The sequence below is a fragment of the Chiroxiphia lanceolata genome, chromosome 13, assembly GCF_009829145.1.
Source record: "Chiroxiphia lanceolata isolate bChiLan1 chromosome 13, bChiLan1.pri, whole genome shotgun sequence".
Lineage (NCBI taxonomy): Eukaryota > Metazoa > Chordata > Aves > Passeriformes > Pipridae > Chiroxiphia > Chiroxiphia lanceolata.
In genome coordinates, this window is record NC_045649.1 from 1,292,137 (window position 1) to 1,308,016 (window position 15,880).

Sequence of the window (15,880 nt, forward strand, 5' to 3'; positions counted from 1 at the left end):
CGGGCGGGGGCTGGCGGCCCCGGCGGTGCCGGCGGTGCCGGTGCTCAGTGGCTGCGCTTGCAGGTGCGGAGTACAGCGAGGACGACGAGAGCGAGCTGGTGCGGGAGGAGGAGCCGGCGGACAGCCCGCGGCCGCCCCGTGGCAGGAGGAGCCCCCGCCACCCCCCCGGCAGGTACGGCCGCGGGGACCCGGCCCGGAGCCGCTGAGGGGCGGGAGAACGGGTAACGCTGCTCCTCGCTCCGGTTCGGCGTCAGGAGCAGCCTCAGGCCTGACAGACCGTGCCTGAAAACCCTCCCCGGCAGTAGCTGCTTCCCCTTTCATAAGCCTTTTTAAGTGCAAAGTGCCTGTCAATGGGAGAAAACCCCATGTAGATATACGTTATTTAAGGTTGGTTTCAGTCCAGCCCAAGTCCTCCTCTCTCCTGGTTCCTCCTATGTCCCAGAACCACAGAGCCCTGGAATGGTTTGGGTTGGAAGGGACATTAAAGCCCGTCTCGTTCCACTCCCTGCCACGGGCAGGGACACCTTCCCCTATCCCAGATTGCTCCAAACCCCGTCCAGCCTGACCTTGGACACTTCCAGGGATCCAGGGGCAGCCACAGCTTCTCTGGGCAAACTGTGCCAGGGCCTCCCCACATCGTGTACCCACAGACACACCCACACATGTGCCAGTTCACTTCAGGGGCACTGCCTGCATCAGTCTCACTGTGTTTTCTAAGCAGCAACATCTTTTAATTAGATACCTTCACCCCCCAGGTTAGAGGGAACTTCCCACACTGAATATCTTAATGGGAATGTGAAATACCATGTTGCTTCCCTCAAGATTAGAGTTCACCTCTGGAACAGTGTTGCAGCACCTCAGTATATGTATATATTTTTTTTTTTTTGGTGTCTGCTTTCAGGAAGAGGAAGAAAGGAGGTCTCTTGCTAGAGCCAGACGAGAAAGAGGAAGAAAAGGCTCAGCAGAATGGAGAGGAGGAAGTGGATAATGTAGAGCAGGTGGAAAGAAGCAGAGAAGAAGAAGAAAAAAAGAAAGAGGATGCTCTTTGGGCCAGTTTCCTCAGTGACGTAGGACAGAAACCCAAAGCAGGGGCTGCCACGCAAGGGACACAAGCCAAGAAGGTAAGAGGGGCCTGGGAGTGTGGGCAGGGCCTGGAGGTTTAGAGCACACAGTTGGCTCTGGCTGCTCTAGATGTCAGGCAGAGCTGGGAACAGGCTGGGTTTGCCCCTGCCCCTCTGCTTTGTAGGACTGGAGCCCCATGATGGGCCAGACTGAGGAGGTCTGTGATCTGGCAGTGCTGCTTTGGGAGCTGCTTGCCAGCATCTCAGAGGGTCCCATGGAGCTCTCTTGGCTTTTCTTCCTGGTCTTGGATTCTCCTTGTGACACACAAACAGCACCATGAGCTTTGGTCTGAGCTGTGCTTGTGGGTACAGCTCTCCCAGGGGCTTGTGCCTTTCCTGATGCCCAGAAGGGAAAGAAAAAGGCAGACTCTGTGTGTGTGTGTGAGTGGGGAAACAGAAGGGGCCTGTACTGGCATCTCTGCCTTGCCATTCATCCTCGTACAGCAGGGGGGCTGGAAGGTGCTGCATGTTGGGGTGCATGTTTGCTACAACACTGAGTCTGCTTTTCTCTCATTTCCCCCATAAGCCCCAGTAAGGTGCTCTTGGTCTGCAGAGTTTTTTCTGGAGAGAGAATTCTCTGTGTGATCAGCTATTCAGAAGGATTTGGTTCCCAGTGAAACCAAAAGGATGTGGTTTCCTTGCAAAGCCTTTCATGCTGAAGGTGGTGGAAGGGAAGAAGGCACCAACACTGACCCTCTGTTGCTAGAATTTTCAGTTGGGGTTGCCAGAAAAGTGTTGTGCCTGGCAAGTACAGTTCTGACTGTGTGAAGCTTCTTTCTGTGACTGTTGGAAGGTTGCAGGGCAAGTGTAGTTGTTTATCTTTGGTTGCAACTTTTGGAAGAAGAGTCCTTTCATCTGAGCCCTCCTGTGTCTCCTTTGTTACTGACTGAGCAGCTGGGGTGGTTACAGGTAGAATCAGAGAGAAGGACAGTGATTTTTTTTTTCCTCTGAGCAATTCTACTTTTATGGGTGGGTTGCTAAAACGTGAGTGGTCTGGAATAATTCATGGAGAGATGCAGTTTCTCTGTTCTCTTTGTGAACTTCTTAACTTGGACTTGCATTGTCTGCTTGAAGATCTCTCTGGTGTGTGGTTGATTTAGAGCAAGAATCTGGGGGGGTTGTTTTGATTATTTATAGGGTCTGAGGTTTTTTTTATGGGTTTTTTTTTAGAAGCTGTAGCTGTGACTGAGTAAATTAAGAGGCATTGTTGACAAGTTGCTTAATAAAGATTTTTCCTTCTCAAATTAAAGAGACGTTATTGATAAGTGTGAAGATCAGCCTTGCTTTTCCTGCTGATGGGTTGTGTTCTTCCTTTATTCTTGAGAAAAAATAATCATATTTTTGTGGAATTCACTCTGGCAGCTTTACTGCCTGGTGGTGCTTAGTTTGGGAGAAGTGAGTCTTTTTTTGCTTGCTTTCCAAACCACTGCAAAGTGCTCCTTCCTACATTTATCACAATTTCATTTCTTATTTTGGGTCTGTTTTGATCCTAGAACTCCAATGACAGCCTGGAACCAAAATGGGGAATTTCATTCTGTGGAAGGGGCATTTATGTCCTTTTTCTTGTCTGTGGGTGATTTGCTTTGACCCCCAGCCTAAATTGCAGTGCTACCTGAGGTCTGGGTTGGGTCCTCAGCCCCATGGAATGGGAATTTTGCTTGGCTCCACAAACACATTATTTTGCTTTCTCCTTCATGTGTTTTGTAGGCTGAAGAAGAGAAGAGTGGCAATAAGCGTCAGGAGAAGCCAAAAGATTCAGGAAAAGTGACAATCACCAAAACGTTCGATTTTGCTGGTGAGGAAGTCAAGTAAGTTGGCAGATGTGATGTGTCCACTGTGGGCCCAGTGCAAGCTGGGAGCTGCTGTGCTGCGGGCAGGCTGGACCTGGGCTCTGAAAAACAGTGGGTCTTCTCTTTCCTTTACACTGGGGGTTTTTTTATCATGAGTAAATACAGACCTCAAGGAAAACGAGGCCAAGATTTCCTGCCCGAGAGCTGCGGAGTGTCCTTATATGCAGACATCAGTCTTTGCTCAACCTCAAAACAGGCCTGTAAGTTCTTAGGCCTCCTCAGCTGGACAGTGTTTATGCTGGTTGGCAGAGCTTCCCAGGGGCACTGCCATCGTGAAGGCTGAGACAAGGAGGGAAGCACGTTGGTCCCGCAGGGATGAGGGTAACATGTTTAATTCCTTGGGGCTGGTCCAAGTCCTGTGCTGGGGGCAGGATGTTGGCTGGCACTTTCCCTGGTGATGTTCACAATCCATGAGGAAGAGCAGGCAGTAAGATGTGTTTGGTCGAACAGACTTAACAGCTGAGTGCTTTTACCTCTGAAACAGCTGCAGCAAAGGGGGTGGGCTGGGTAAAATCGTGCTTTAGGTTGAGCTTGGCTTGCAAGAGACCCTTCAGGCTGTGCTGAAAGAAGGGGCAGGTGTTTTATAAATTCATAAGACCAGAACTGAGGGGCCTGGGTGAACCCACCTGAAATCTGAATGCCCTGGGACCTACTGGTTATTACCATGGGGCGTTTTCTTTATATGTAGCAGTGAATCTGGATTTGTCAGGCAGGAACTTCGCCTGTTTCGTGCAACACCAGAGGGCAGCAGTTCCCAGCAATAACACCCGCGCTGCCTAAATCTGGAGGAGGAGGCAGAGAGCTGTGGCTTCCACTGCTCTCGCTGCCTGAGCTGAGGAGAGCCATAAGTAGGAGCTTCCCGATTTCCCTGCACAGTCCGGGCTGCAGGAATACCCTTTGTTCACTGATGGAATGGCAAAGAGCTGGACCATTGCAACTTTTGAGGAAGAATGTGTCTGTCATATCCTTTCTCCAAAGGCAAGGTTAAGCCCTTCCTGTGGACAGATAAAAACGTGTAGCAGAATTACAGGCAGAAATTTTGTGTTCTGACTACCTTCCTCAGCCACCAGCTTGTTTGTCCACGATTTTCCTGGTTTTTTTTTCCTGATTCAAATGTGATGTCCTAGCAGGTGAGAACAGCTGAAGCTGTCATACAAAAGCCTCGTTGGGTTCTGCCGTGTTGTCAGATGGCACAGGCAGAGCTGCATTCCTGGGGCCTGGGGGCTGCATGAAATCAGTCTGTTTGACAAACGTGGACACATCCATCTGGGTGTTGTAGGTGAGTGTTGTGGCCTAACATGAGCATAGAAGTGTCACTTAAAAAGAGGAGGTTGATTTACAGGGAAGCCTACCTTGCAGGATTACCTCAGAGCATGAGGCTTCCACTTGTGGAAAGGAATTTTTTATGTGCAAATTTTTTGGTGAAGTATGGGAACCTTTAAAGTAGGGAGCTAGTAAAAACATCTGCCTTGGAACTGCTTGTTTACCTGTCTCTATGAAAAGAAGCCCCAGATAATTATTGTTTGAGGTTAGAATTACTCAGGTGTTGGTCTGATTTTGGAGTTCTAGATTTTGTGTGGTGGTGACAGGAGTGCAGCTCTTGCTTTTATTGGTAATACTAGCTGTAAGGGTTGGGGAAACTGTCCTTCAAAAAGTGGTTTGCCTTCTGTGAACAGAAGTTGTTCAGGGTTCCTAAGATGCTGATTTTGTGGTTTTGACATCAGTATCTTATCTGTAATTTTTTAATAGCTATAACTAAGAGGCACAGTTTTCTGAACCATTTGCTTTTCTAGTGTCCTTTGTACTGCTCAGTGCTGACTATTTACCTTGGGAAACTGCAGAGGAACCACAAGAAATTTCTACCAGTTTTTGATGAAATAGTCGGAAGCTGGAGCCTGGGTGACAGTGAGACTAATCCTGCAAACACCAAGGCTAATGCATATTTTGTTTGCAGAATCATTGTATCAGTGGGTTGCAGAGCCAAACAGAAGGTTTGCAGTGAGGTCTGGAGGGCCATTTTCTGCTGCTACCAGAGTTAAAACAAAGTTACGTTCTTCAGCACTTTGATTAAAAAAAAAAAAATCCTTCAATTTTTTTGCCCCTGATTTTTATGATGTTCAAAGCTGACGCTTTTCTGTTGTTTGCTACATCTTGCCTCTCTAAATGGGTTACACTGTTAGCTGTGGGTGGGGCACAAGGGGTTGTCACAGCTGCTGGTACTTTCCCCTAACGACACTTGGTGAGGGCCAGGGGGCTGCTTTTTCTTCAGAATAGCAGGAGCTTGTCTTTGCACCACCCCAACGTCTGCAAATGCTCTGAATACCAAACACTGACTTCCTTGCCTGGGGAAGCAGCTGGCAAATCGTTGGTTACTGTCATGGGCCAGCACATGGTAGTTGTGTGTGTGTTTCTGTCCTGAAAGAACTGAAATGAGAACTGTGGCTTTCCTTTCTAAATGATTGGAGGCTGCTCTTGCTCTTTTGAAAGCTTCAGAAGAATTTAGATCAGTATTTAGGCAGTGATAGATTCAGGGCACAGATTTCCACAGTCTGCTCACTGAAGCTCTTAACAGAAGATCATTTAGCCGTGATCTCTGTTGCAGAACAATTTATTTTCTCCTCTAAGAAGATGGTAGGATCTGTCTTGCCTGATTGGAGTAGCAGAAGTCTCTTGAAGGAGATCTCCAGCTACAGGGCTGTCTGGAATAGTGAAGGACCTTCCTCCTTCAGTTGTCAGCTCCCCGTGGGTTATTGCTGCACTTAATGTCCCTTTTGATGAGTCTGTGCTTGCATCAGTTACTAATGCTGAGCTTAAAGTTCAGAGTGTTACAAATTAACAATCACCAAATGAAGAATTTAGTGGCTCTCAGTTTACAAAATACATGGTTTAATATTACCTCATAAAACCAAAGCTGTTGAATCCTGGAACTGGGAACAATCTTTAACTGATTGCAGTGTTTTCCAGTTGGGACTTTCCTGTCTGCTTTTCCTGCCTCTTTGGTGCTAAATGGATTAGGAGCAGCAGGTGACTGTCACCCAAAATGACTGTAATTGTGGGCAGTAAGAGCAATTTGCTAAGGCAGTTCAGCATCTAAATGGAAGTTCAAGCCATTTCTCCCTGGCAGAGGAGATTGAAGCTCCTTTGAAGCCTCTGGTTTATGAACTCGCCTCACAATGCAGAGCGTGTGGTTGCATTAATAGGGAACTGCATCCCTGATGCCAGGGTTTAACCACCACGATATGGAATTGCTTGTTTTCTCTTTAGCACTCTAATATGCTTTTGTCCTTGGCTTTCTTTAAACCTCTGCTGTGCTCAGTGTATCAAAATGGTTCTTCTGTGCTCTTTCCATGAAGCCAACTTTGTGTCCAGCCGGGACTGCAGCAGAGTGGAGCTCGCTCACATGGAGCTGGTTTGGCCCGGTGGTGTCAGTGTGGCAACTTGGGAGGGAAGAGCAAAGTTGGGTTATTATTGAACGCTGTGGAGAGTAGATTTTACTTTGAAGCATCTTCTGTGTACCTTAATTCAGCTTATGGGAGGCAGAACAAAGTTGAGAGGACTAGTGGTGCCTGGCCTGGGTGCTAATTCAGGAACGGGAAGCCTGTGTTCAACACCCTGCTGTGTTCACACCCTGCAGGTTCCAAGTAAAGGACTCCAAATTAGAAGCTTTGTATTTCTGTGCACGTGCGTTGTCCGTGGTTTGAAGGCAGAGCTTTACACACTCAGGTGATCCCCGGGGTGGGAATGCTCCCCTGGTTCTGCAGAGCTGCTGTGCTGTGCTGGTGGTGCTCGGCCGCTTTCCCGTGCGCGGGAACGAAGCAGCCAAAGCAAAGCCGTGGTAGGGCTCCACTCTCCATCTGTCACTGGGGATAGCCCTGCTCTTTTCCTGAAATCTGGCAAGGTACTCCTGTCACAGCTCCCTTTACTCTCCCACAAGGCTGTCTGCTCCAGGAATGTTGGTCTGGGATCCAGAAGGAAGCTAGACAGTTACCTCAGGACTGTGGTCACTGCTCGGTTCCTCACCACTGGTAGGTGGCAAATAGCGACCTTCTCAGAGGTGATTGTTCCTGATGCCTGGAAGACTTGCAGATTAGATTTTTCATTAACCCTTGAGCATTTTTTCTTGAGCGCCTTCACTGTTCGTGCACACGTTAAAGCTGCTCCCGGCAGGTGTTCCTGTGATGTGAGCAATTCTTGGCTTCTCGCCACATCTGGGGCCAGAGTTGTCATGCAAGCTGCATGGCTGCTGGCAGCATGCTGGGCCTGGATCCATGTAGAGATGTGTCAGGAATAGGTTTCAAGATCTCCCCGTGTCTGCAGTGTGAGCTCCCTTCTGCTGACTCGGTGCTGGGGCGAGCGAGTGCAAAGATCCAGCCGGTACTTCCTTGCACACTGTGTGTCTTCCTCCTGCCGAGCAGCTGGTAAGTGCTGTAGGCATCATTCTTACTGCAACATCAGAGATTGCCAGAGCACAGAGCCCTGAACTGAGGCATTCACACCAGGGAGCTGGGGGTTTGCTGTGGATCTTGCATATCAGGTGAAGGTTTGTCCAGTGAACTCTTTGATTACTTTCATGTATGAAGGCTGAGATTTGCTGAGTTTCACTGAAGTTCATCTTTTAAGGTTGAACTCAGTAATCTTTATCTGCTTCTTCAGTGCCTGTCTCCTGATTAATTCAGACTGCTGCTGAAGGTATTCCTCAGTGTTTGCCTCATTAAAGTTTGCTGTTGAACCTCAGTGCTGAAATGCTCATGCTTGGTGGGGCAGCAAGCCCTGCTCAGGGCCCTCACTCAGAGAGCTCTGGGATAAAATTCACAGCTGTGAAAATACCTAACTTAGAGTGGTCTTTTTTTCTTTCCTGAAGGGACAGATGATGACCCAATTCCACAGATATTGTTTGCTTTTTTATATTGCTTTGAGGCAGGTTTCAGTAAGGCACGTAGTCCAGAGGTATGTACAAAGGAGCAGAAAGCTCTCTGATGTGTATGAAGTCCTTGAAGGCTTTACAGAGGTAAAGAGGGAAAATCCTTGGCTTTCCTACAGAACTTTGTGTTGATGTGTCTCAAGGCACCTTTTAAAGAAGTGTTGTTATTCCCCATTTGGGAATGTGAAAACTCAGGCATGGCAGAGTTGATGACATCCACGGATTCACTGGGGCTCCTGTATCTCATGGCTCAGGATGTGCAGGGATCCACACAGAGCTGGTGTGTGGCATGTACCAAGTCAAGGTGGGAAGGGCCAGTGCCAAAACTCCTGGACAACAAGCTGAGAGTGTGACTTGCTGCTGGATATAAGGAATACTTAAAAGTTTGTAGGACTGCTTTTATTTGTGTGACCACTGTGCTCTGAGGAAACACGTTGTGCCGAGCAGAGTTGAGAGGCAGCTTGTGTTCCAGGCTAGGGAAGATGGTGGTTCACACTGCAGCTATTACATCTTTAAAGCAAAATAAAAAGTGTTAAGAAAGTACATAAAGGATCTTATTAATAACCAAAGCTTAAATCATTGTAGTGATTACTGGGGTTTACCCTGGCTGATGCTGATATTTCATCTGCCACAGTTGAAGTGTGGGGTGAAAGAGGACCTGATTTTTGTCTGTTACTTGTAAGTGGTTATCATCTAGGGTATACCTGGAAAAAACCTCATTACTCATTCTGTGCTGCTGCTCCATAGGTTTTCAGCCTACCTCAAGGATTCAAGAAATAGAGATTATTCAGAAGAGTTGTTTTCAAGTTGAAATTCAAGGACTTAAGCTGGACCTAAAGTTGAATCATGGGGTTTGGTGGTGAAATTCCTGACTTTCTGAGCAGAAGCAGCAAAGGTGATGTAAGGAGGCTGAGGGCGGGTTCTTGTCAGGAGGTTTGCCTGTGCCACTGAAAGCCCTTTCTCCATCAATAGCATGGATCTCTGTACAGGAATACCATTGACATGGGAACTGTGTGGGCAGGGCTACAGGCCATGGCCAGAGTTTCTTTTTTTGGTTCCTGCGAAGTCATCAGGGTTTAACTGAGGCCTCTCTGAGTGGGATGGTGAGGTCTGAGCCCAGCCTGTGGTGTTGTCTGGGCTGCTGGACTCTTCACCTTGGTAAGCTCCTCAGCAGAGCTGTACAGAGCTGGTGGAGGACTGATTTATCCCCTTGCAGCAAGAGGTGCTGACCTCAGAGTGGAGGTGAGGTTATAATTCAGTTCTCTGCAGTTGTACAGCGCTGCTGCTTCGGCATCTCTCGGTGCTGCCTCTCACCACTGCAGGACTGGCTTTCCTTTTTTAATCTGGCTCACCTTTGTGCTTGGTAAATGGACAGCTGTGTTCTAGACTGCACACTTTTTAACTCCATATCTGCTGTCCTCTTCCAGAGCCTCAGCCCCTGGATCCAGACCCTTTTTAGGAGAGAGCAGAAAGGGTGGAAAGGGCTGCAGGAGAAGCAGATCAGACATCTGAGAACAGCCTGAGCTTTCCATTGTCCTTGTTCAGCCTCTGATTTCCTTATCAGTGGCTGTGATGTCCTCTCTGCTCCTTACATGACAGCTAAGACTGACCAAATGTGACAGATTTGGCAAACAAAGGGTGTGTAAGCCAAGGAGTTTGGGAGACTGCCACTTATTTTATTGCTTTGCTTTAAAGACAGTTAAGGTAGTTGTCTGAGCAATATTGCTGCTTCCTCTTGGCAGGCATTGAACAGGAGTGGGGAAAATCCTGAGGCTGATAATGTATTTCAAGGGGAATAGGTAAAAAGGGCAGGGAATTTACTCCCACAAGTCTCAAGGTTTACAGCTGGCACAGAGAGCAATTTTAAAAATGTGTAATTGTCCATCTGTGTTCTTGCTCTGTGGTCTCAGCATGGCTCAGTCACAGGTGTCTGGCTAATGAGCACTGAGAGAACATGTAACACCATTAACTGTCTCCTTACTTGTGATGCTTTTCAGGAAAGCCAGTGGAGGAATCAAAGCAAGGGGTTGGCAGCATGCTCACACTTCCTGCTGGGTGTGAATCTTGGTCATTTTTGTGCTCGTGGGGTTTTGCACAAAGCTGAGGGAAGCACAGTAGCTTTTAAAAGCAGGAGAAAGATCAGGAGTTCGGGTGTGCATCTCTGATGTTGTGGGTGGTGTGGTGCAGGTCAGATCAAGGTTCACATGTACTTGACGTGTTCCATATGTACTTAAAAAAAAAAAATAAATTGGAAAATATTTGGAAAGCTCTGCCTTTTTTCCCTTCTGGAGAGCAAGTGCTACACAGCTTCCACCAGGTGAGGTAGACAGGTATTGTCAGGCTAGATATGGAAGACAGTGAACTGAACTAATAGGGGCAGAGGAAGAAACCACTCCTATTTTGATGTGCTTTTTGTAATGGTTTTGACTGCAGTAGCAAGGAAGTGTTAGAAAAAGTAAGACAAATGAATTTCAGTAGCTCCTTGAGAAGCCACTCCAAAACTCAGCCTCCTTGAGGACTTCTGGTTTGTGTTGCTGACTGGTGATACTTGATGTCTGTAGGGTTTTATCCTCAGTCCTCCTTGGCTAAGGTGTCCCAGAGAAATGTGATCCAGCCACTTTCTGGTGGCATGCCACTTCTTCAAGGAGGCTCACATGCTGCAAAAACCTTGGCTTTTAAGATTTTTCCAGAAATTCAGTCTGAGCGTTAGAAGTCGGGGGATGATGCCTTGGGACCACAAGACAAATCAAACCACCCAGAATTACATGGAATATCAATGTGAATGCTGTTTAGAGGTGGCAGACTGAAAAATGACTGGTTGCTTTTCTACAAACTAGCACCAAAATGCTGATCTTGGCATAATGGAGCATAGGCAGCAAGCAGCCTGTTTCTGCCCTTATGCTGTTGTTATTCTTAGAGGTCAGAGCATGCCTCAGTTATCCACAGTTTATATTGGCTTTTTCCAATTTAAAAAACAGCTATTGATTTTTTATTTTTTTTTTTAACTGCCAGTGAGTGAAAATATGTTACCTTTCAAAAGATGCTTAAGAATGACAGGGTCTCAGGGCACATTTTGATAACCTTTCCTCTGTGTGCATCCATTCCCTGCTGTCTCTGAGTTTCCTTTGGGAATACTGAGGTACAGTGCTGATTGGCATGAGGATGGCCCAGAGGTGAGGTCAGGGAGTGTGAGCAGGAGCTGTGCCCTGTGCTGGTTCACTGGCCAGGCATTTGCCTTTCTCAGAGGCAGCTGCAGAAATTATAACTTCATAAACATCAAACCTAGCCCAGACTCTAAGCCAGAGCACTTGTTTCTGAAGTAAATCATGTTATGGTTTGCTTAATGTGCTTTGAGAAGGGGAATGGCCTAATGAACAGCTTCTGTTCAGGGTTTTTTCATTAGTAGATGGGGAAGCTGAAGCACAGGGGGGCTGTGACTTGCAAAGTGTCACACCATAGTGCCAGGTCTGTCCAGTGCACTCACCAACCTCCTGACCCCTGTTGTCTTCCTTTATCTCACCATGCTTTTGGAAATCCCAAAGTGACTGAGCAGGTGTCCACCTGAGGGTCATCTGCTGCTTCTCTTGTGGCTTGATGCTCTTAAGGAAATAATTCACGTGTGCTGGTTTCATTTGTGCAGTTTTGCTGGTAATCAGTGTGATGAAAGAGAAGGCTCAGCTGGGATCTCCAAAGGTGGGAGGAGTCTCGAAGCATCTCCAAAATGATGGCTTGACCTCCAGTTTAACTTGGGAGTTTCTAGGTCTTTCAGACCTGGGACATCTGGGTGCTGCACTGGCTTTGGGAACTGGGTGACAAACTGCAGTCTCTCATCTGCAGGTTCTTCCAAGTGTGTTCTCCCTCTGTTGTGCATAATTAGTGTGGAAATACTTCCATAAAAATCCCACCCTTCCCCAGCAGGAGACATTGGTTTTGTACTTGGCTCTCAGGCACTTTCCTGGCTCCTAAAAATCTGAAAACAGAAGGTGCTTAGTGACTTATTCAGGTCTCACAGGGGCTCTTTTGCTAGTAAGGGGATCTTTTGTCCCTCTGTTCATGCCTTCATCTCAGGGGCCTCAGATCCCATCCCAGCATTTTGCTGCTTGCCCTGTTTCCCTTGCTTCCAAGCTGCTGCTCATTCCTGACAGCTCCAGGCTCAGAAACAGGCTTTTGATGTCTGGTGAGAGGTTGGCAAGAGCCTGCTTTGCAGCCCTTGGGCCTGGGGTTTCCCCTGCTGGAAAGTGCAGCTTGCAAGATGCTTTTTTTTTTTCTGTAACTAAGAAATAGTGAACCAGGAGGATTTCTGTGTTAGCCTGAAGGGAAGGCAAAGCTGTTTGCTGCCTTCCTCTCTCATTAACACATTACAAACCAAATCAAGCTTAGTCTGGCTTTTCCCCATGGAGGTGCTTCTGCTTTGTGGTGTGAGTTGTGTCCTGCTATGATCTGTGTAACCTTTGTGCCCAGTGTTCATAGCTGTCAGTGAATTTGAAACCACTGGCTCTTAATAACTGTGGTACTCCCTCCTCCAGCAGGAAAAGAGATCTGTGACACGAGCCCTGCACTGAGTTAGGGGGTTGGGGGGCTGCAGGAGTTGGGGGGCTCCAGGGATCCCTCTTGCTTTCTGCATATTTGGAAGTCATGGTTAGCAGGGTCAGGGACTGTCACACTCACACGTGTGACAGCTCATCTGTTCACCTGGATTGCTCAGCTCGGAGGTGTGTTCCCTAATGTGAGCTTAATCCTTTTGGGAGGTACAAATTAAAACCATGGGATGCCTCAAAGATTGGAATGTTAATGCACGGTGGGATTTTGAGGCAGCACAATGGAGCTGGCCAGGGGAATAGTTATCCAAAGGAGCAAGCAGAGATCTGATACTTGGAGATGCTTTAAACTGGGCTGAATAAAGCTCCAGGCAACAAGAGATGAAGGTTTGTGCCCTGGCTGTGGATCAGCTTCTCCAGAGAGCTGTGTTTGACGTGCTCTACCTATTGCAAGTCCCAGTGGGAGCTCGGTAACTGGATTGCTACTTCCCTCAATTTAGAGAGCCTCTTGTGGAAGCAGCAAGCAGAAGCCCAAAAGGGGCCTGACAGCTTGGTCAGCATCTCAGGAGGCAGCACTGTCCATATGTTTTCTTTACATCTGTCACAGAGTCTTTGTCATACAGGAGATGATGGAAAATTGGTCGTTTCCTTCAAGGCTTACAAGGTTACAATAAAAAGTACTTTTTATACATTATTGATGTTAAAATACCATTCACCTCTGCCTGTTTTCAGGTGAATTGGTTTGAGATGCAGCCTGGGCTGACTGCTTGGATAGCAGCACACACCTGCTGTGAGGATCAGCACCAGACAGGCAGCTTGGCCCTTGCCTGACTCCAGGAGAGCTCTGATCACATTTGATTCTTTTTTAAAAACCAGCCAGCTTCTGTCTATCCAGGCAGCCCACAAAACTGTCAGTCTCTCCAGCCTGGTCTTGTCTGTGTTGCTTCAGGGAGTAGGCTCAGTTTCCCAGGGAACAGCTTCTCCCACCTGGTTTGAAGAGAAAGATTTGGAAAGTGCTGAGTTTTTTTCCGAAAGGGGGAAAACCTGATGTTTAACTTCAAAAAGGGAAAATTGACTGGGACATATTAATTTTAGTTCTGCCTGCTCTACCCCAGGTAATCCAGCATAAAATACATGCGTATGCAGTGTGCAGGCAGATGTGCTCCTTGTGTGAGGACTTAATTCCCTCCTGGAAGGTGCTGACCCTGTGCACTCCAGCAGTTTCAGGACCTTGCAGGCTGGAGCACTTGCCTCTTGTACAGTGCATCTGACTGTGGAAGGCACAGACATCACAGCTCGAGCACAAAAGTCACCCAAAAAATATTCCAACAAAATATTCCTCTCGGCTCAGAAGGGTTTAGGTTGTTTTACAAGTCCCTGTAGATGAGTATTACTTTCTCCTCGAGTGATCATTCCAGAAGGTTGGAGGACTATTCATTGAGGCTAAACATAGATGGGGAATATTGAAAAAGGATAATTAGCCTCATTTTTACCCCCCTTGGTCTGTGATTCCCCAGAGCTAACAACATTAAGATTGTGTGGAAAGTTTTGTAACTGTGTCAGGTCTAAACTGGGGCAGATTTCCCGAGTGAGGGCTGTGTCCTGAGTACGAGTGGTAAAGAGCTGGTGTTTTCCAGAGCTTCCACTCTTGCTCTGCCTTTCCCAGCTGGAAGGTCAGGGAAGATGGTAACTTTGCACTGCTGTGATTAAGGATTTTAACTCTCTTCTCTGCTCCAAGTCCCCGTATACCCAAATACCAGCATGTGCTTTCTCAGCCTGATGTGCACCAGGTGTTTGGTTAGGAGAGTGTAGCTGTGCTGAGCCACCTGGGGGTAAGTTGGAGGGATTTTGGCACTTGGGATGCATAAAGTTGCTATTACACAGCAGACTGCAGATAAAGCCTGAAAGCCTTCTTGATGTGCCTGTTTGTCTTTCCCAGCTTCCTCTGTCTTGCCTCTGGGGCCCTGCCTCCATTTCCCCTCTGGATAAGGATGAAGCTCTGCTGATGCACTCCCCCGAGGGCTTGCAGGGCACCTTGCTCAGTGCTGAGCTGGGCACTGCTGACACAAGGCAGCCTTGGCATCCCCCTGGGAGTTCTGTTTCTGGCAAGCAGGGCTGGATTCAGCAGTGCTGGAGTGGAAGCACCTGAGCACTGCCCTGGGGCAATTCCTGGGCTGTGGGTGTTGTGCTGTGCCATGGTGGGATGGACTGGGACCCTCCTCTTCACCCTGGTGCAACACCAGAGTGCAGAAGGCAAGCTGCTGTATTAGACTCACTCTGCCACTGAACTAAAGCATGAAAATTTGAGTTTAAGCCCCTTCTGAGCAGAGTGCTCCTTCCAGCCTGTATTGCTCCTTCCTTGTAGGTGCCACTGTGGCCAAGGGGACTGCTGGGAGCACATCAAGCACTTGTTCTGAAATTCATATGCTACAGTTCAGTACTGTAGGTGCTCTGTGGAACAGCTCCTGGGACAGCCTGGGACTGTGTGTCCTCTTTGTGGGGTTTGGTGCCCAGTGTATGTAACTGGGGCATTTTCCATGCACGTAGGTTGCAGCACTTCAGTTGGTAAATGTAAAAGGAATGGTGGTGATACCCAAAGCTGGGCACCAAAACAGCAGGGTGGGTGTGGGAATGCCCAAATGCTTGGGTGCCACTTTGAGCTCGGTTCAGAGATGAAGGGTCCTAAGGAGGACACCTGTAAGTACTCGGGGCACTTAGTGATATAGTTTCTAGCATGTTTTCCTTATAATAGCTTCGAAATCTGGAAGACATTTCTATTTTACAGTTGCACATCACCTTGTACGTTAGCATTATTTGTGCTACCAGTCTCCAGTGGGGTCAAAAAAAATTAATAATTGTTCTATGTTTTAGAAATCTTATTATGCAATTTAATAGCAGAGCAGTATAATGAAATCTCTGCGGGACAGTGATGAGAGTGAGGGGCTTTGTGTGTGAATTACAGGGGCTGCAAGTGGGCGAGACAGTAGCTACTTGTTTTATTGCTGACAATATACTTATTTTCATGTTTATTCCTGAATTACAATGTGTGAATAGCATCCTAATAAACAGTCAGGAAAATAGTTATTTATCAAGTATTTAAAAGTGAAAGGTCTTGCAATTTTCCTTAGTAATGACTGTGATTTCTTCCAGCTGGATTAATGACTCCCATTTCTCCCCATGAAGAGCAAGAAGTGTTTTGGTTTCTACATGGAGAGAGTTATTGTCTCCCATAATAATGTAGAACAGAGGATTTCTTTTTCCTTCCTGGCCTGGGATCTGGGAAAGGTTGAAATGTGCATAACCTGAATTAATACCTTGTAAAGCTTTTAAATCTCTTTCGTCGTTCCTGTTGGAGTGGGGCAGGACTTGCTGCTGGCATCAGCCCAGCAGCAGCCTGCCTCAGAGCAGCTTTTGTTTCAGTTTATGAGGCAATCAGTGGATCTTGTGATG

General features: G+C 47.4%; 1 protein-coding gene across 1 annotated transcript in view; it reads left to right on the forward strand.

Moving 5' to 3' along the window:
• Positions 1-15,880, forward strand: part of CFDP1 (craniofacial development protein 1) — a 61,872-nt gene that overhangs the window by 154 nt on the left and 45,838 nt on the right. Inside the window, exons 2-4 of the mRNA XM_032701001.1 lie at positions 64-172; positions 902-1,121; positions 2,829-2,929. Coding sequence (XP_032556892.1) covers positions 64-172; positions 902-1,121; positions 2,829-2,929 — 430 coding nt within the window. The remainder of the gene's footprint in view (positions 1-63; positions 173-901; positions 1,122-2,828; positions 2,930-15,880) is intronic.